We start from the raw sequence: 22,056 nt of genomic DNA on the forward strand, positions 1-22,056 counted from the left end.
AAAAAAAAAAATCAAATTACGGTTCTCGAACCGAGAGCGAGAAAGAAAGCGCCCTTTCTCGCTGTTCTGCACTCGGCAACCTCAATTATGCGTATGAGAATCCGCTTGCGAATATGCTTGCATCTCTATTTTTAGCTTTCATTCATTTAGGGCAGCATTAGGTTTCCGCAAGAAGAGCTTTTATTTTCGTATCAATTTTGGTTTCTATTTTTAAGCATGACTCTTTGTGCATCATTTTTCCCCCCACCAAAATGAGCTCGGTAGTTAGGAGGGCAGGGCCATGATGTATTAAGTGGCACTTACCAACATTTTTGCGACGTAAGGAGAGGTGGTTAAACATGTAGACCTGTAATTTGAACGTGCACATTTCATATAAGCCTTCATAATTTTGGATATTTCAAATGAGAGATATTTCCTATACTGATTTGTTCACATGAAAAGTATTTTGTTCCTGCATTATTTCTTTCCCATCAAGTGTTTTCTTCTTTAGAATATTCTTATTATCTGCAGAGTGCCGATTAGCTTTATATTCTCAGTAGTTGCTTCAGAAGAATAGACCATAGGTTAGATTTTAGCAATATTGACCTGCTTGCTGCTCAGGATTTAGTCTCAACCTGTTGAAGAATAGAGGGAACTGACAATCTTTTACCTGTACCACAGTGGAAAATCCATCTCTCTGCTGTATCACCAGGTCTTTGGAGTTTCTATTTGCAAAGCATGGACTTGTTGTAATGAATGTCAGATGCTTAAGTGGACATCCATATTGCCCTACAGACACTGTGAAGCAGGCATGTGATGACTTATTTCTTTTGCCTCGGGTGACTTAGCATTAATGGCCGTAAAATAAATGGTATCCACCAGATGTGTTGCGCCATGCGAAACAAGAAGTGATACCCGATGATGACGATGAAGGCAGTTGTGTGGCAATCATTATCGTAAATGTGTTTGATGATGCAAATATTTGCAAAACTACAGTTGCTGCCCTGGATCAATGGGAAGGGGTATATGAGAGAAGTCACAGAATTGCAAGAACACATCCAATACATACCAGTTGGTAACTTATATTGGAGTTACAATGGAAATAAGGTACATTGTAAATGAGGCAGCATAATGAGCTATGCATTTAAGAACTAATAAAACTAAATACTTCAGAATACTCAAGAAAAAACAAACAAAACAAAACAGATGGCATAAAGAAGTCTGCCATTCTTTATGATATACAATGATATGAACAACTTCTGCCTAATATGTCCTCTATCTCTCCCTCCCCCCCCCCCCCCCAAAAAAAAAAGAATGCCCACATGCAATCATGCAATAACGCTGGTACTTACATTGAACATCTATCTCCTCGAAGTGACAGACCTAACATATATCTGTACACTCTGAATGGACAGTATACACACAATAATCACGAAACATTGCCAACAGTCATCAGAAAGTCAGACAGGGACTCTTTCATGCTGTAAAGATACAACCCCTTCCCCCTCGCTGCCACCCCCCCCCCCCCATAAAAAAAAAAGAAAGAGACGATTAACAAGTAAATCGAGTTTAAGTCCAGGACTACGTGTAGATAGTGTACAGACCCTGAAAGAAGCCAACATGTGCTTCTGCCAGCAGAATTCGGCCTTCCAGGCATTATTGATTCTATGGCCGCCCTTGAATAAGTGACATTGTGTTATGTAATACACATTCAAATGTAACCTTCCCTCACATTGTGGGGAGTCACGTCATGAGCTGCTCCAGTGTGTGTCCTAGTGAGAGATTGAAGACTACTCAGTACCAGCTGGCATGAAGACTGGACATTGATTGATGCCACAGAAAACATACACTGGACATTGATTGATGCCACAGAAAACATACACTGGACATTGATTGATGCCGTACAGAACATATTCGCTGCAAGCAAGTACATGTATTAAGCGCTCTATAAATTAAGCCATCTACTATAGGACTCCCTCCGCTGTTCTGGGTGTGGATATCGGATACAGTAGGATACAATAATCCATGATTTCATCAGCCACAGAATACAGAAATACAAGGGGATCTCAGTCACCATTTGGATAACGTCCTGTCGCCCACAATGCCGTGTGGAGTACCCCTTCGCCTTGGTACATGGCTACGCAAAAGGTAGTGAAATCAAGATGCAGTGTTTGAGCTTAGTTACCAATATTAGTCGCTCCCGACATGGTTCATACATGCATGCAGTACATTTTATGTCCTTGCAATGCACATATTTCTGCTTGACATGTCGCAATTGTGAACTTCTTCTTCACTTTTTTTTCTTTTCTTTTGTACTCAACCATCCAGTTTTGTGTATAGGGTGTTTACATGTGTGTGTCTGTATATTTATTTTCAGCTTAATTTAAAACTGATGAGGGACACAATATATATTGAAGGGTTTTTATTTTTCATGTGCAACCATAATTATTATCTGAACAATATGCATTGCATGTAGTGTAGTGTGTCAAGTTTAACTAAAAAAATTATAAAAAGAAACTGATATCACTTATTTAATGAATTTTTCTCTTTATAGTGGTACTAAAGATATAGACAAAAGAAGAGAGAAACCCAAAATTGTTGATATAGCTCATATTTCTGTTTTAATGCAAGAGGGTAATATGTTTATCATGATCTCACCAAAAAGTGACAGTTTGACAGTAAAACTGGAAGAGACGTCATTCTGTGTTACCTGACAGGAAGTTAGATCTTGTCTTGTCTTCAATGGTTTGGGATGGGTTTGTTTGTTTTTTTAATGTTTTCATGATGATGCAACTGCTGTGACGAATTCTGGGCAGAGAAAATGTCTCCCCAAAAACATGAAATGGCCATATTTGGTAAATCAAAACACCAAATCCTCTCATATCTTGGTGCGTCCAAAAACACAATCTGTTATGGTTACAGTGACGACAGAAACACACACACACACACACACACACACATGAGTGGAATAATTTCCTGATTCACTATGTTGTTGTAGCTAACAAGATATCAACAATGATGTGAGGAGGAAGTTGTATTTACCCCCGCAAATACCAACACGACAGCTCGTCCAACAAGTGTCAATTTACCGGAATGAAAAGCAAAAACAAACCAAAAAAAAAAGGCAGTTTTAACACTTTGCTGTTGCTTGCATTTTTTGTTCCTTCATATTATAAGTGAGTTATCACCGTGAGGTTTTTTTTTTTTGTGAGCACGTTCAAATGTGTGCCCTACCTGCATGGTGATTTTTGGTGGTAAGAAGATACAGCTCACTTCTTGATCATGACGTGTGCCAACAATTATATCTGCATCAATAAATGACATGATATCAGATGACACAAGAAAAGTGTCAAGAATTGCCCTATCTTTCTTCTTCTCTCCCTCTTTTTTTTTCTCTCTCCATTTATATATGTATATATATATAATACACACACACACACACACAGAGGAAAATCTTCATGAAAATTGATTCAGTTCTCGATAAAAGCTTACAATATGTCATGCTTTTCCTTGCACAGAGAGAGAACTTTTATATTTTGATATACTTTTCATGTAAAGTTTGGGATATGAAGTTGATCATAAAAATGCTTTCAGTGCGTGAATTTTATGATTGAGGTTTTTCCAGAGACTGTTTTTGTTTTTAATTTTTATGAGCATTGAAGTTGCAAAGTATCAACCAGTGTGTAGAGAATAGAATTTTAGATTTAGACATTTATCATGCATTGGCCTTGTCTGTGCAAATAACATGCACTCTATAAACAATGTCATAACAATATGTCATCCATTTGAAAGCAGGAATGCACAAATTTCCTTTCGCGGTGGCTTCAGTTTAAAGATGTTCTCTCGAGGACTTTGTTTTGTGAATTTTTTCAACACAATTCTGTTTTCTGTGTACATACATCAACTTGTCAAAAATGGTTTGTTCGCCATTTATATAGTTACACAGGCCCCCTCTCTCAGAGCAAGTAGAATTTGAATCAAAGAATATTGTCATGAATAAAACATTTTCATCATGCCTCCTCTTCTTGTTATTTTCGTGATATGAGAAGTTGATGAGCAGAAGATAGTACATTCATGTATGAATGTGGTTTAGTATATTGATACAAGCATAACAATGTGAATATAAAGTAGATATAAACATGTCTGTGAATATATATAAAGATTAACATACAGCTTGTATCAGTATGTGAATGTGATATTTTAGGCACGGTAGATAGATGTACTTACAGAGATGAAGACAGAGAAAGGAAAGAATTATTGATAGAAAGATCAGTGTAGACATAACATATATATATTCTTTACTGGATGGCTCAGAGGAGCGAATTACCGCAGGCAGTGTATATGTCAGATTGATGGCGCCGAGCCCCTCTCTGCTGGGCAGAGTAATGTCTGTGAATCAGAGAAAATGGCCCATTGAGTTGCCAGTGTCCCTTGTTAATGTTGCTGTGTGTGCCTGGTGAAAAAAAAAACCCCAAAAAAACCCAAAAAAAAAACCCCGAGATCAAAGTATATTTTCCATCTACTGTATATTCCAGTCTACTATCACAGAAATTTCCTAAACTGAAGTATGGTTCGGTCTGTTGTTGTTGTTGTTGTTGTTATTGTTGGGTGTGGTTTTTTTTTATTTTGTTTTTTGTTTGTTTGTTTTGTTGTTTTTTGGTCTCATTATGTCACTCTGTTCTAGTTTTGGAGCTCTTTGGCATCCAGGCAATTTTGCCATGGAGACATTGTGGGGTGGTACACACTCAGGTACCTGCCAACATTTTGATTTTCACCCTTGATGTGTCCAGAGAGTTACAGCTAGTGCCAGGGCTCTGATTAAAAAATTCCAGCTTTGTTCTTGTTCTTGATTTTTTTTTTTTAAAGCAAGGAGTAGGGAACTGACATTTGCAAATAGCATCTAAGTATTTGTTGCCCCCCTCCCCACCCCTCATGGTTTATGTATGAATGCTGAATACTCACAATTTCTGTTGTCTGATTCATAATTTCTGTCATCTAGGCCAATTCGCTGTTTAAATCACGTTCTGCGACCACGCACTCAATGTGTGGTAGGCCAGTGAGACTGTTGTTTTCGTCATAGATGTACATAGTTGCATGTAGCAGGTGGGCAACCTAGCCAGTTGTGCTTGGACAGTGTGGTGCCAACAAGCGCGCCAACATCACGATTTGTTGCTGCAGTGTATTAAATGGGAAGGTCAAACAGCAATTTTTTTTTTTTTTCGATGAGCATGGGCCCCCAATCTAGTTAAACCTCTCACTGATATATCATGCCATCCAGATTGTTGTCTAGATGGATTCCAGCATGCATTACCGCTGTAGAAGCATATTTCATAACGATGGTGGCCCGAGATTACCTTACTCAGATGCTGTGTATTAAAAGATTGTTGCGTTGATAAATATACCAGATTAGTAGGAGAGCGCTCTGTGCTCTACTTGTATTCGAAAGCCCCAGCTTTTCCTTCGTTTGAGTGATTCTTGTTCTCCCATTTGGCATGGACGCAATTTGCTTCTCTACCTCGCTTCGTGCTTGGCCAAAAAAAAAACAAAAAACTACCCATTCATTCGATGGCACTGATAAGTGTCTGTGTTTGGGTGTATTTTTAGCACGCAGCAACCCGAGCGGTCACGAGAAACCAGTAATGTACCCGCAAACTTCCTCCTCCTTGAGCTGCACACAAATGTGAGTGCGACGGAAGATTCTGGTGACTGATAGTATATTCCTGAAATAGCCATCTTGTAAATCTCTCGTTCTATCGCAAAACAAAAACAGAATAAAACAAAACTAGCCACAGCTGTATTGTCTTTTGTGCATCCTCAAAGTATTGTCTTATCTAAAGACTGAGATGACAATGAAGATAATGGTGTATAATATTAATATTACTTATTAAATACTGGGTTGTATCGAATTGACAGAATAGAACTGTTTTGTATGCTTTAATGCAATAAAGTCACTAATGATTTTGCGATTAAAATGACAGTGAATAAGTAGAGAAATATGGAAAACAATCAAATAGCAGCTAAGATGCAGTTGCGCATGCATCATTCCAGCAATTATTGTTTGTTTAACCTTTGAAACTCCAACTTCATGAAAATTTTAATTATTGTCATAGCACGTTTGTGTCTCCAAGGTTCAGGCAGGGTATTTAGTTAGAGAAATACTCTGGTGTATCTGTACGTGATCAAATGTCATATTTGAGAGATTGCATTGTATTTTCAGTGGTGATTGGAATTCTCAAATCTAGTTGTTGTTTTTTTTTTTCTACATGTATGGCTAACCTTCTTCAGACTCAATGACAATTTTATGTGCCATTGAGTCCAAATAGTGTTCTTCTCCTGGCATACTTATCCATGTCACAATATTATTTTTTTATCATGCCTTAAAAGTTAAAAATTGGCAGCGTTCATAACTCTGATATAGATTGAATTTTCCAGATTTTTTCACTACTGCACCTGAAAGGATATGTGGGATTTTTATTGTTGTTGTTGGAGAGGAGGGTAAAATATGGACCCAGAGGGCATTTTGCTACCGATCAAATTTCTCTGTCATTCTTCAGCTTTTCATGCTGAGATGCTAACATTTTCAGCTGGAGTTTCTCCACTATACTGTTACACCATCATTTTGACATCACTTTTCAAATTCTTTGCACATGACTCAATTAACCTCAGAAATCATATCAGCCCCTCAGAGTGCAGTCAGTTTTTTTTTTTTTTTTTTTTTTTTTGGGGGGGGGGGGAAGAAGCATTCCTTCCCCCCCCCCCCCCAAAAAAAAAAAAAAAAAAGAAGCCCAGTGACAATCAAATGATGCTGGACAGGGAGAAAGCAAATATTTCCATCTCTCCTTTGGGATAGGTGCGATAATCTTGACCTCCAACATATATCCAGGCGGTATGCTGGCCTACGTGCAACTATCGCTGTCCCTCTCTCGCTTCAAGCGGCTTCCTCTCATTCGTTGGCCGGACGGGAACCCGTCTCTGCGTGGCGCCACCGTCTCGCTCCTCTTTACGTCATGGGAGATCGGGACTTGAGTAATGTCTCGTCTTGCGAAGGGACAAGGACGTTGCGTCGTCCTGTGTATTCTGTTTGGGTTTGTTTGTTGTTTTTTTCTTCCTAGCCTGTTTGCTTTGGCCGCACTGCTTCAAAATTTATGGTTCAATTAGAACGTTGTGGTGTAAATGTCACACCGGGGCTCATATTGCAAATTCTTTGGCTGTTGATTTATTGATTCTGGCCCTTTTGAATTAATTAAGACAAAAGCTAACAGACAAGTTGATGTGATGGCGCTGTCTTTGAACACCCCGAAATAAAATACGTACCTGGATTCCTCAGCACCAGTGAATGTATATTTTGATACTTGTACCGCGGCACAAAAAGACTCCCCCAAAAATATCCTATGCACAATTGTAAGGCTTGTGAAAAAATGCAAATCTTATTGTTTTGGGGGAATGTTTAGTGTATGTATAAAGTGAATATTGTTAGGTGAATATTGATAAAGAAATTGAAATTAGAGCAAGACATTTAAAAGTTGGATATGGGATACTGGTCTGTTGAAGTTTTAGTGTAAAGGAAAATTTGCCCCCAAGAAAAGAGCTGATGTTTTTCATTTAAGCTACTCAGTGTGTCTTTTGTTTCCAGCCATTGCTATTAAAATGCTGAAGTGGTTGAACCATGCACTACAACAAAAGCGCTAAGCAGACCAAATTGGGGAGGATTCATAAGCAAATACTTGCAATGACACGTATACATATCAATGTAATTTTTGAGCAAAATTTGGGGGAATTCTGGTTAGCCTATTAATTCAAATCACTATTATTTGTTGGTTATGTTAATTATTCTGCAAAAAGGAAAGAGGCATGAATGCTGTCCCACTTCAATATTAATCAAAACAACTCCAGCCAGAAATGATATTTGTATTTTGCATAAAAACAACTTCTGCCAGAACTGATAACTTTAAAGTGATGTAGGCCTACATGAATGAAAGAATGTTTTTTTCCTGTTCTGAAGACCAGAAAGGCCAACTACAATCCTCTTTCTGCATTAGCAAAGCATGATCTGTGTAAGTTTGCTGAGAACAGTAATCTCTGCATTGTTAAAGTTGATTCACATTTTAATCTGCTACTTGTACCGGATGGTGGTACATTTGTATCAAATTAATGCTCTTGCAGAGCATAAGAAACCAATCATTCTTCTTTTCTTTATTTCTTTAAAACATCCAGGACATTGCTTGCTTTGCATCAGCAATTAAAGGCATAATTAACCATTTGCAGAAGAAACAAAAACCCAGCATTAGTGCTTTAAAATAGTTCTAAAATGTGAGTTAGGTATAGAAACAACCAATGTAAAAATTTGAATCCGTATAATCAATGTTAAGTATTGTTAAATACATAAAATGTGAACAATAGTTGCAATAAAATGTTTCTAGACTAGACCGTCTACAGTTACGGTTTAATGAGAAAAATACTGATATCTCCTTATATTTTAGGCTTTATTGGAAAAAATTTATACGGTAGGATGTTTTGTGATACAACAGACCTACAGATATGCATCAAATGTGATATCTTGAACATTTTTTTGAATAACTGCTCCCAAAGGTAAACAGGACCTTTAAAGGTAGGGAATACCTTTTACAGACCTCCCAAAATGCAGCAGAACATTAAATATGAACCTCAGGGGACTTGTTTAGGCCACTGCTGAGAAATTTGGAAGTCAACAGTTATCTACAATTTGAATAATGCACAAAACTCAATTACTCAGTAGTTCTGTGTGTCAGCCACACTTAAGCCTTTTTGTTGCAGTCTTCTGTATTTTTTTTAATCTATAATCACAAATCTAAAAGTATAAGAGCTGATGTAATAACATATAGAGTGTGTGGCAAGAATGTATATAGAAATGTTTGTAAGTTTTGATGAACTTTATTCACGAAATACACATGATGGACACACATGCAGTGCATGGGTCTGCAAAGGTAGCCTAGTAATGTACTGGAATTTACGGTGAGCCCCGAAAAGAATTCAATTCAAAATCTAACGGTCAATAAAAATGTACTAAATGTTACCTTCCACTTTCAATACTTTATGGGAGTTTCTAAAATGATACTCTCTTCAACATACCACTGTGTTTATACAACTCTTCATTCAAGGCATGCAAATGGGATTCCCTACCTTTAACTATCAGAACAGGATGCCGGAATTAGAGGAATAATTAAAGTCCCTTTTTTTCAAGTAAAGAAACCTACAAAAAGAAAAAAAAAATAAACAGAGATTATTATTTTTGGACCCAACATAGGGATGACAATTCTTGTCAGCTGGTCAGAATACTAATAGTAGATGAGCAAGGGAATCGGGGACTGAGCAAAGAGACATCTTTTTCAATACAGAGACTGTTCCTGATGAGCATTTGTGGGTGACAGCTCCACTGTTCTGCCACAACGCTCTCTCCCGTCAGTGAACTGTAGAGACAGTGATAGTTGTGACTCCAGACCCTTTTTTTCAGCTTCCCCTTGTGACTTTTCACACAGAGAGAAAACATGACAAAACTATAAAGATACATAGCAAAACAAAAAGACAAGACAAAAATAGCAAAGCAAAGATGCTATATTCCCATGCACAGTTGTCGGACTTCAATTTTTCAAAATTCGCAGGAGGTGCAAAAGGCTTACTAATGCATATAATGCATTTGTATGGTTGTTTTTGTTGTTGTTATGCAGTTGTTTTTAACTACTGCTCTTCCAGACAGTAAGCTGGTATTTATAGTTATTCCATTATGTGTTTTACGAGTGCTTTTGTGCATTAGGTGAACCCTCACTACCAATATCTCACAAAATCTAAATAGGTACTGGTGTTTGATAAAACTTTGTACCCAGGGATTGAAAACCAAATTTGCCTGTGCACACTGTGCAAACCAAAACATAATAGGCATATATGAGTATGAATATGTTGCATGGAGATTCAACCATAATAATACAGACGTTGTCATGAAACGGTGTCATGAGAAACTTGTTTATGTGATGACTATTGTGACTTCTTTTCTCAAGATTTCTGTGGAATGAATTCATTAGTCAGGTAGGCCTGTGTATTTACTTCATTATTTTAGTTTCTTTTCTTCAACAAACACTTTCTTGTGATACTGTAAAAGTGGATATTTTCGCGCGACTAATTTTTCGCGCTAGGCCGGGTCAGAAGAGTTTCGCGTGTTTTTAATTCCGCGGAATCAAGACATCACGCACAGGAACGTATGGCAAGCAAAAATATTCGCGTGTTTTTATTTTCGCGCTAGTTTCTGGTTGCGCGAAATGCGCGAAAATTTCAACACCGCGAAAATTTCCACTTTTACAGTATACCTTTGTGTGTATACAGAACTGATTCTCTACTTGTAACAAAATCAGTGCACTGACAGAATGTCTCAAAATTTCCCTTTTTGTGTGTGTGTCCATGTGAATAGTTCTTACAGAACACCCCTATTGCCTGAAATAGAGCAGCCGGATTGCAACTGGAACATACACCCATACGCTGTTCCCTCTGGGGAGTATACTGGCTTTCATTACCGTTCTTTCAAGGCAGCTGTTCATTGATGTGGTCACAGAGGGGTGGGTGAGGTTTGCGTGGGAGACTAGCGGGCAAATCGAGCCGGGCGCACAGAGAGAGAGGGAGAGAGAGAGAGAGCGAGTGCTGCGAGGGTTCGTGCTTAAAAAGCGGTCTGCTAGGAATTCCCAGTCAGAAAGCTTGATTTACTCACTGCTGCGCAGACGACAGACAAACTGGCAGGCGGTCAGCCAGGGGTATCCCACGAGTAGTGCTCCCGCCATCTCATCACACTGTGTGTCCGAGCAGTGCTTTTCCTTGCGGGCATTTTTAGATTTTTACAATACACAAGAAGGGGGTCACTCGCTGTTCCCCTGACAGAATCTACTTAGAAGTAAGAGTTTCAGAGCTTAGTAGCTGTCAGTCTTGTGGTTTGTGGACAAATTCTTGGATTTCATAATCTATCAGCTCGCTAATCTCGAATCTCGAAGGAAGAGGATTTATGGATTTGTTCAACAGGAGACAACAGATCTGGAATTTAGGATTTGTGCTTTCTTTTTTTTTTTTCTTCTGAAATTGCATTGAGAAACTACCTACTGTAAAGAGGGACAATTTTGCACTTTACCCTCTCTACTCTCATTACATTTTTTGCTTCAAATCATCACATTTGGTGAAGGCTTCGTGGCTGCACTTGCATGACCTCGTTATTCTAGGGGATTAGTTCCTGAGTCATTGGAAGTCTGCTAGCTAGCGTGGAGCTTCCTGCCTCTGACAGTCAGAGTCGGGAAACTTATATATATTTATATCTCTGGCACAGTCATTCTTGAACAAAAGTTGCTTGCGTCAGTTCTGTGGCTGCGGCACACGTCACAAGTTGTGCAATCGACGACCCTTGGCTCTGGAGACCGAAAGCTGTAGTGTTTCCCTGCAAGCTTGTTTCCACTATCAGCACCTATTGACCCCAGCCGTGTTATACTGAGAGGTTGTATACAGAAGTGGAAGGTGGTAAAGGCAGCACTGTCACTTCGCAGATTCAAGCCAGCGGACCCTGTGCCTGGCAGCGGATGAGTAGCGTTCTTGGGATTCTCAACTGCAATATCGTAGTCAATTTTCGCACCAGGCTTCCCAGTCAAACTATAAGTCTCTTGTATTCGTATTTGCTGCAGCCGGTACTTGGGGATATCAGATTTTACATCGTCGAGGGGGAAAAAGCGACGAAACTGAATGCACTGCGCGTGACTTAGCAAATCCCGAAGAGACTTAAAAGCCGAGGAAGTTTGTTTTCAGCGGTGTCTGTACCCCCCATCAACCTGAAACCCAATCAACAGCACATGCCTAACTATGCTGTGGAAGTTGTAACCCAAGAGCTCCAATTTGATTAGCTTAACTCGCCAATTTCTTAGATTGGATCCACTACACCGCTGCAATCATGCGTGGACAGATACTGTAAGTTGGAAATCAGATTATTGTAAGATTACGATTTTTGTTATGGTGGAAACTTTGTTATCAAAATCTTTGTTGCTTTGCGATCCTGCTTCTTGGCAATTTAAAAAATATATATATATTTGTAATGCAGATGTTGTGGTAGTGATGGCAAGCACTGTGAATGTTCTTTTTACTCTTTTTGAGGTTAGCAGTTGTAATACGTCCTTGCCTGTGAAAGCTACTGGGCCGTTACTGTGTACATATTTGTGGAATGGGCTTGGGAAAAGCAGTGGAGAGTGACAGGGAGCCATTGACTTGATCACAGTCTCTGTCTCATCAGCCTCGTCACAGACCATATAGCAGTGGGCTGATTGAGCAGGCACAATGAACCAAGGAATAATGTGCTTCCAAGGGATATATTCCTATGGGGTATATTTGTCATTTCATATGACTGCTCATCACAGTGTGTGTGTTTGATAGGCCTCTGATATAGATATAATGATAGATAGATAGATAGATAGATAGATAGATAGATGGATAGAAGGATAGAAAGAAAGATATAGATAGAAAGGTGGATAGATTGATATATCTGTTGTCTTATTGTTTGTCACATTTTCAATGTTTGCTTTTAAAAACCTCAGGAATGTCAAAATCTATAATCATAGGAGATTGTACAAGATTTCAGATTACAAAAGATATAATCTCTCAATTGCTCAAATTTCCAAGCAAGGCCCCTGAACTTGTGAATGGGCAACTGCCCGCTCACACTACTTGCCCCGAGAGTAAAGTTTTGGTTACCTGGCGCAAGCAGGCAAGTGGGTTTTGATCATGGTTTGTCCTTGAAGGAGATAGGTGCGATGGTACAGCAGTACCTCCATGAGATCACATTATGGTACACACTGGGAGTGTCTTTGGGACAGGGTTAAAGGCATAATTAACCATTTGCAGATGTAACAAAAATCCTGCTTTAATGCTTCAAAATAGTTCCAAAATATGAGTTAGGGAAAGAAACAATCAATGTATGAATTTGAACTAGTATAATTAATGTTAAGTATCGTTAAATACACAAAATGTGAACAATAATTATAATAAAAACGTTTCTAGACTGAACCATATACAGGTATGGTTAAATGAGAAAAACAGTGATATTTCCTTATATTTTAGGCTTTATTGCAAAATTTTTACTCAGTAGGATGTTTTGTGATACAACTGACCTACACATTTGTATGCATCAAATGTGATATCATGAACATCTTTTAAATGACTGCTCCCAATGGTAAACAGTACCTTTAAGTTTGTGTGCACTCTGTGCACTCTATACCTCCCAGCTGAGGACTGCTTATTAGCATAGTGTTTCAATTTGCACATGCTCTCTGCCTAATTTTCACATTAATTTCATGTCATCGGAGTGATTAGATGCAGAGGCATTAACCCATTGAGGACGAGTCCCAAGTATACTCGGGCAAGTATACAAAATCAGCCTGTCCTCAACGGGTCAAACTTCAATCTCAGACCCTCGCTGAGCCTTGTGAGACTATGCAGCAAAAACACTGCAGATGAACATCTTGTACTTCTTGCAGTACCGGTAGAATGTCTTCAAGTTGTTTGTTTGTTTGGATGTTTTTTTTCCTCTGTCTCTGTCTCTGTCTCTCTCTCTCTCTCTCTCTCTCTCTCTTTGCCCTCCATTTTTCCAAGGTGGTTGATTCTGGAGGATAGTATTCATACTCATTGATACAAAACCACAGACCACAGTGGAACAAACATTCGTACATTGTTACACAGCCTGTATAAATTGCAAGGACTGACATTGGATATTTGTTTACTCTATCACATCAAGCCACATGACAATCTACCCCCTTCTCCCCTCCCCCCCCCCCAAAAAAAAGGAAAGAAAAGAAAGGAGAAAGAAGAGAAAAAAAAAACAGAATGGAGAAAAATGTTTGCTATGCTTTATAGTTATATTACACTTAAATCTATTTGGGATTAAGTTTTGGGTAATAAGCTCAAGAAAAGCAAAAAAAAAAAAAAAGCCCATTGTTTTGTGAGATTTGCTAAAGTGGCACAAATCGGATGGTAATGGCATTTTCAGTTACCCACTGTGATATGTTTAGATGTAAAATATTGATTCACACAGTATTCATACATTGCATATAATACCATAAAACAAGATATATTCGCGGCATGAAATTTTCGCGAATCGGAGCCGACGGCCTTTTTGGCAGCATAAGATTTTCCGAATTGCCACCGGCATTCAACGCATATAGTGTAAACAAAAACTTTCACATGCATTTTAATTTCATGAATCTTGGCTCTTGCGATATTTGTGAAATTCAAACGCATGTGGACATTCCTCGTTTTACAGTAGATACAACAGTTTTTGACCTAGTTATGAAATGATCTTACAAAAGTTGGAATCTTCTAGTGTAGTTCAATTATGCTGGCAGAAGGGTTGTTCCGTATTATCACAAATAGACAAGTGGAACGAAAACATATTGTGTTTCTGCGTGAAACGTTTCCATAGCCACCCTTTGCAGGCAATTAGTGTTGATGTTCTGGTTGCCATGGCACTGAAATGTGCAGGGTTCTTAAGATGATTAGCGAAGCACTCATATGTTGTTGATATTGGTAGTAATTTTAGCCACTCCCTTTTTCGTTCCGGTGACGTCTTTTGGCACAGTTTGAATGACTTCCTTCCGCCCAGATTTGGTTGAGAAGAAAAGGAAGAAATAACTCCTTTCCCAGCCCCTTTTGTTGTGGGTTTGTAGTTTGTCTTTCTGTATTTCTACATTGCTGCACGTCATTGAGTCAGAGTGGAAGGGCAAGGCAATGCTGATTTTTTTTACAACCAGCCAAACGTCATTGTGTCGTAGACTCATAATACGCTATTGTATTCCTCCACATTTTATTGCTAGGTGGGATCGGCTTGAGGGGAAACATATAAATAAAGTGTAAATACCAAAAGAGGAAGGAACACAGAAAAAAAAACCCGACAGTGAAGTTTGACTCCAAGTGGACAAGAATGATGGGCTGAAATACTTGTGGCTTTTAGAAATAAAAGAGTGTTGGTATTTCAGTCCACCCACGGTGCCAAGTTCACGTGCCTTGTGGCGCCACGGGTTGTAGGTCTTCTGGCAAGTTTTAAACTGTGGACTACCAATTCAGGGACAATACGTTAGACCACAAATTTTGCCGTCGACCTCAGGTGTTTGTTGTTGTTGTTGTGGTGGTGGTGGTGGTGCTGGTGGTGTTTTGTTTTTGTTTTTTGTTTTTTGTTTTTTTTTTGGTGGGGGAGGGAGGGCAGGGAGAATTCATCTATGTAGAATTTGGAAACTAGCTTGATTCTGTTCTGATTTGATAGTAAATGTGCAAGTTTCTGATGTGCAATGTACAGCTGTAGGTTACTCAAATGGATGAAAAAAAAGTCAAGAAAAAAAAATATTGTTTATGTCAAAAAGGACAAATTCAATCATGCATGTATTGACAAAAAGTAAAGAGACAGTGGAAATAGTACATTTATTGATAGATTCAACCCATTGCCCTCAGACACCCATGTGTTTTTGTTCTATCCAAAGTCTCTGGGAATTTGAGAATCAAGAAAAAAGGTAGCAAAGGGCATTTCAATGAGAAATGAAATAATAACTGATAACCATCTAGACCAGTAATAACTGCTCTGTTTTAGCAAAATGTAGCACACTGTAACTGTATGTACTTAAAGAATGGTCAAAGATAACGTGGAAACAGTTGTGATATTTTAGAGTCATTGATATAGCTTTTCACCATATCAAATCTTGTCAGGGAAAATCATCCACCAGCAGCCTGTGTTTGGTTCCTTTTCAGAGCTATTCTGCCCACCCCCCCCCCCCAAAAAAAAAAAACACATGTCCATTCAAAAACATATAGCTATCTCTTAACCCATATACAACTGGCTCCTATATCCCCCCCCCCCCCAACATATGAACTCCAGTTGGTTTCTTCTTGTGCTGTGAAAGTTCATTGACCTTCTTCCCTCACATCCAACCCTCATATGAAGAGCACTACACACTGCAGTATCTGCCCAATGACATCTGTTGTGTCAGGGAAGAGTTGAGCAGAAGTTTTTTTTATTTTTTTTTTATTTATTTTTTTTTCACGCACAACATTTATGTCATGTTGGTTGGCAGACCAATATTACTGACTTTCTGGTAATATATTAATTATAAATGTATAATTACATTGATGAATGAGCCATGCTGTCTGGCAAGCACATTGACATTTTCTGTTCGGGTGATGTGCACGTCTGCAGACAGATGAGGAAATATTGTTTATGTTGTCATTATGATATTATTATTATCATTATTATTATTATTATTATTATCATTATTATTATTATTATTATTATTATTATCATTATTATTATTATTATTATTATTATTATCATTATTATTATTATCATTATTATCATTACTATTATTATTATTATTATTATTGTTATTATTATTATTATTATTATTATTATTATTATTGTTGTTGTTATCATTATTATTATTGTTATTATTATTATCATTATCATCATCATCATGTATTATCATTATTACTGTTATTGATATTATCATTTTATCATTGAATCACTTGTGCTGTAGTGTTGTCCCATCTAGTCATCATGTTTCAGCTCATTAACTTTAAACACAGGCTTGCCAACTGTTGCAGATTTTTTTTTTTGTTCAATCACTTATATTTTCCATTTTCCCGATCCTGCAGATTAAAGCCGCCCGAAATCGCGCTGAACGGCGTGCGACAGTCCGTCATGGACAGCGACTATGCTGAGCTCAAGAGACGCTACCATCTCAAGGAAACCATTGGCTCAGGTAACATGACGCTCATCCACCTTGATACTTACCTTTCACCCAGTAGTACAGTGGTTTCTCAACAGTTTGATTCCCTGTCACGGTGTGTATTTGATATATACATGAACCGTGACTGGTATCCTTTGAGATTTGGAAAGAGAGAGAACACTTCTATGCATTTTCCAAATAGTGATAGTTTATGAAAGATTACTTATGGGAATTCAGCCGTTTCGAGCACTGAAATGGTAAAAGTTTCTCTAGATTGATGTACTTTGCTTTTGATTTAGAATGATAGGCATGATGTGTGAAAATGATTGAAAGGGTTTGTCCTTGCAGATATTGCTCACATTGCATATATGGCATATTTATGTGTTAAAAGGTGTATTTTAAAAGAATATGACATAATGATATCAAATGGCTCATTTTCTACCACTATAAAAGTTATAGAAGATATTGTATGTCACTGTATTTACAGGCATAAAGACATTTATGTGTATGCATCCATATTCACAACATTGCTTCTTCGCCTCCCCTTGCACAGTGATCTCTCGTTGTTTTCTGTTGACAAATTAGGGAAAAGGGGGAAAAAAAAAGATGTACTCAGCAGGCCCCCAGCACACACATGTATTGTATTACATGTCTATCTCTCTCTGGCTCTCATGAAATTCAAATGAGATGGAATCTTTCACTTGGGAACCCAGATGATACTTTCCAGAGTGATAGAGACCTGCTCGGACACAATTCCAATCTTGTCTTCCTCCGCGCTCTCCTTTAAGAGCTTTTCCCCTTGCGTAAACACCCCCAGCCTCTCAGTTCTTTTTCTCTCAGTTCTTTTTTTTTTTGTGTGTGTAAAGACATTTAGAAACAAATTATCTTTTTGTGCATACCGTTTTGTGCAGCATGAAATTTCTTGCGAACTACCACTGGCATTCAGTGCATGTAGTGTAGACAAGACCTTGTACGTGCATTTTAATTTTGTAAATCTTGGCTCCTCCTGAAATTCATGCAAATTTCACGCACATGAAAATTTCTGGTTCTGCAGTATGTGATGGAAACAAAATAGAAATTGCGGCATATCGTTATGAATCAGAAGTGCTTTTTGAATCAGAAACTGTTTCTCCATTTGCCAACCTCACTCCAGGTGGCTTTGCCAAGGTCAAGTTGGCCACCCATCTGCTCACTGGGGAGAAGGTCGCCGTGAAGATCATGGACAAACACCAACTGGGGGTAAGTTTGTGTCCACTGTACAGGCCCCAGTCACACGCAAGAATTACCTCGTCTGTAGATTGCAGTGCAAATGTTGAGTTCATTCGATGCCATTCACATGTGGCCGAAATATCCAGACTCGGCTGCAAGCAAAGCTTTTTTAAATCTCCAATCTGCGCATCTCTGAATAATGATGTGAGTGTGACCCTAGGCAGCCCGGCTCTGGGCTTAGCATGGCTAGTCGGATCATGGGATTTAAAAATAAACAAAACAAAAAATTCCCATGTGCTGTTTACACTCTCACACTTCATGATGAAATCATCGTGGGGGGTTCAAAAAAAAAGGATAACAAACAATCAAGATTGTCTGATTTTCATGTCTCAATGGCTGATCGTGATAATTGGTGACGTTTTTGTGTCCACACACAAGAATTATTGTTTCAAAAATTTCAAAAATTTGTCTTTGAAAACCATTATTTTTTAGTGTGTTTGAATAAGGCTTTTGCCATCGTCTGTGGATTCTTTAGTGGATGCATCAATTTTGTAACAGCTTAATTTACCTCAGAGTTGGCAAACAGAAGAGTGAATATATATTTCCTAATCATTTTCTAGGTCCGCAGATTCAATTTGCATGAATTTGTCCAGCAGTGTCTAGTTCTGTAGTGTGTGAGGTCGGTGATACAATGTTTTCAGTGCTAGTATCTACGTACACACTGTTCGTGAACTGCATCAAAGGGTGATCGAAGGCAGTGAAACTGATTGCTATGTCGCCATTCTAAAAAGATTTTGTTGTGAATGTTAATCCAGAATGCAGTGTGTATGTTGCCCAATCTAAGCTGCGGGGCTGTGCCTGCGGCTCCTCGGAATATTCCCAGGGGCTGATCGGCTAATAAAAACCAACAACCCCCAACAGCAAACAAGAAGAAATGGGGGGGGGGGGGGAGGAAGGGAGCGAGGAGGAGGCATAGAGTGAAACAAGGAGAAAAGACAAGAGAATGGAATACTCCCTGTGGGATGATGCGGAGGATGAACCGGAGGTCAAGAGCGCCCCAAGATGGCTCTTCGGTATCTCAAGCCAGGATTGAGGGCTCTTCTTCCCAGCATCACCCAGGCCGGCAAGCCTGACAGCATAAAAATAAAAATAGCCTCTTCTCCGTCTCCCCACTGAACACAAAACTACGGTGCTAGGTTTACTGACTGGCTTCCTCGACAACTTAAAAGTTGTGGAGATGTGAGTGGTTTGGGTCATTAAAAAGGGATGGTGGCAGAATCATGTTTGGAGGCGAGGGGTCCATTCCTCGAGTCGTGAGCTCCATACTCCCAGGCTGCGACCAGCATGTCTTTCAACCCAAATCAGAACCAATCATTAATTTTGGAAGAAAGTCCAAAGAAAAGGTGCAAATTTGTACAGTATGTTGGACACAGCTAGCACAAGATTTTTTTTCCATCCTCTATTCTTGCCATGTTACGTGCAGTGTGTCCGTGATTTCTTGGAGGATGATTCCAATAAACATTCAGTGAAGAGGGGAAAGGTAGGGGGAACTTTCCATTTTAGTGGAAACGAAAGCAACGTTGTTGAGAGCACCAGGATTCTGTTCCAGCTATCTCGTTACTCTTGTCTGTCCTTCTGCAAAAGCTGTTTTGACACTTAAGTGCTGGTAGTCTGGCTACACTTACCTTGAAAATCTACGTGTGCAAGGGGGGGGGGGGGGAGATGTCCTTGAGTTTCCGTATAACTTTCTAGCGATGTCCGACACCTCTACCACGTTCAATAATAATGCGATTCATTCTAAAAATCGATAATCTTTTCTTTGCACACGGAAGTTAACATCAAGACATGTCCCTAGTATTCATTTCTGCGCCATCTCCATTGCTAGACATATTCACATTGTTATTTCTTTCCTGGAACAAGCAGTTATAAGCTCTGCTCTTGCGGTTCCTTCATATTTCACATCTTGTTACAAAATTTAGTTTTAAATTTTTATAGCTGTCGTTTGCAGACACACTTTCTCGTTATAATCCACAGCATATTTTGTCTTATAAACGTGTATATATTTTTGTTTAATATATATATATTATCTCAATGTCAAGTGAAATTTGAAAGTAAATATACCGGTACTGGAACTGTCCGCTTAGCCTCAAATGTAAGACCAGTGAATTTTCAGCAGTTAATCCAGTGTAAAAAGAATTGATTGTCACCTTGATAAAGACTGTCGTTTAAGTCTGTAAACGTTGATTGAAATGAAGTAACTTACATTCAAAGAATAGCCAGGCCAAACTCTCACAACCCTGATGAAGCAGAGCACTAATTTCCCTTCCAGTGACATTAAAGTTTCCAGAAAAGAGTGCTTGGATATATAGAGAGAGTCAAATGGTGAAGAGGCCTAGACCTTTTCAACAGTATTTTTAGACTTCCCATCACTTGAAGTGGTGCCCAGTCGAAAATCCCCTAATCTCCATGCCCTGTGCTGTGGCTTTGGTTCCCAGTTGAACCTGGCAGATGAAGAAATAAGGGCTCTGATGTTACTCTTGTTTTTAAAAGAATCTCTTCTTCTCTTTTTACTCCCTTTCTCTCTCTCCCACACTCCCAACATCCTTCTCCCCAACCCTCTTCCTCCTCCTCCTCCTCCTCCTCCTCCTCCTCCTCCTCCTCCTTCACCTCCTTCACCTCCTCCATAGGACGATCTCCCAAGAGTGAAAACAGAAATCAAGGCGATGAAAGAGCTGGTGCACCAACACATCTGCACCCTGTACGAAGTCATCGAAACGAAAAACAAGATCTTCATGGTGATCGAGGTACGTGTGTATGTGTGTGTAATATGTACAATCTTCCTTCCTTGTTCGCCGTTTTACGTGTGTGTTATTTTGATTTCCAGCTTTTGCTTTCCTTTGCAACCTCTCTCCTTGCTGTATATTCCTTGCTATTTTTCTCTCTGAATGACTTCCCTTTTCTCTCTTTCCACGAATTCTTTCCATTATCCTCACTGTTATCAGCGCTATTTCGTGACACAATGTTTATTTTACTTCCATAAAAGTTTGGAATGATCTTTCCGTCTTTCTGCCAATTTTTGTGCATTTATGGGGTGAAAAGCTTTAAATCTGATGAGTTGCACATGCCGTCTTGATGTTGAGCAATGTCTTGAGACATTGTTTTGCATATGTATCTGTGCTTTGAAGTGAAATGATTACCTGGACCTGCCTTTCTTAATGGTAGTGTTTACCATTAGGAGCAGTGATTTTAAAAATGTTTGAGTTATCACATTTGATGCATATGTGTAGGTCAGTTGTATCACAAAACGTCCTACCATTAAAAAAAAATGCCATGAAGCCTAAAATATACATGTATAAGGAAATATCACTATTTTTCTCAATAAGCCATAACTGTAGATGGTTTATTCTAGAAACAATTTTATCATAACTACCGTTCACATTTTGTATATCTAACAATACTGAACATTGATTATACTGATTACATTTTTTTCATTGGTTGTTTCTATCCCTAACTCACATTTTCGAAGTATTTTGAAGCACTAAAGCTGCGTTTTTATTCATCTGCAAATGGTAAATGATGCTTTAAAGTCATAGTTACATTTAATTTGCCCTGCACTTCCAAGTCTCTTTTGCAGTAGTTCGAGGGTTGAGTGGGCAGGTGAGATATGACCTGTCAAGAGGGCGCAAAAATTAAACAAGGAAGTAGTGGTGATTAATGTGTTGGTGGACAATATGTGGGCCAAGGACTTTTCTTATTCGTAGAAATCTAGGAAAGTGGTCTTCTCCATTTCCTAGGGACTGCCTTGTCCGACAGCATGCTTTGACACTCACGAGTAAGATGTGAAATACGGACTTCAGACCTTGTGACAGGCAGGCCGAGGGAAACAAAATACAGACAAATAAATCTAAGGAACAAACAAAACGATTCTAAACAGAATGGAAGGATACCATAGTTTTAACCATGCCACGCCTTGAGGTCTCCGTAGAGATGCAGTAGTCAGTCAACACCGCTCACACTTCCTGCAACAACACCAGAATTGTTTTCTGCTAATTTCTAGCATCAGTATCCTCTGATATATAGGCGGAAATGACCGCTAAATTTCAGGACATCTATT

At 38.8% G+C, this 22,056-nt stretch overlaps 1 protein-coding gene across 1 annotated transcript in view; it reads left to right on the forward strand.

Moving 5' to 3' along the window:
* LOC140228832 (maternal embryonic leucine zipper kinase-like) overlaps positions 1–22,056 on the forward strand; it is a 74,515-nt gene that overhangs the window by 21,182 nt on the left and 31,277 nt on the right. Inside the window, exons 2-4 of the mRNA XM_072309105.1 lie at positions 16,660–16,766; positions 17,887–17,972; positions 20,630–20,746. Coding sequence (XP_072165206.1) covers positions 16,660–16,766; positions 17,887–17,972; positions 20,630–20,746 — 310 coding nt within the window. The remainder of the gene's footprint in view (positions 1–16,659; positions 16,767–17,886; positions 17,973–20,629; positions 20,747–22,056) is intronic.

Source organism: Diadema setosum, chromosome 5, assembly GCF_964275005.1.
Source record: "Diadema setosum chromosome 5, eeDiaSeto1, whole genome shotgun sequence".
In the NCBI taxonomy this organism is placed as follows: domain Eukaryota; kingdom Metazoa; phylum Echinodermata; class Echinoidea; order Diadematoida; family Diadematidae; genus Diadema; species Diadema setosum.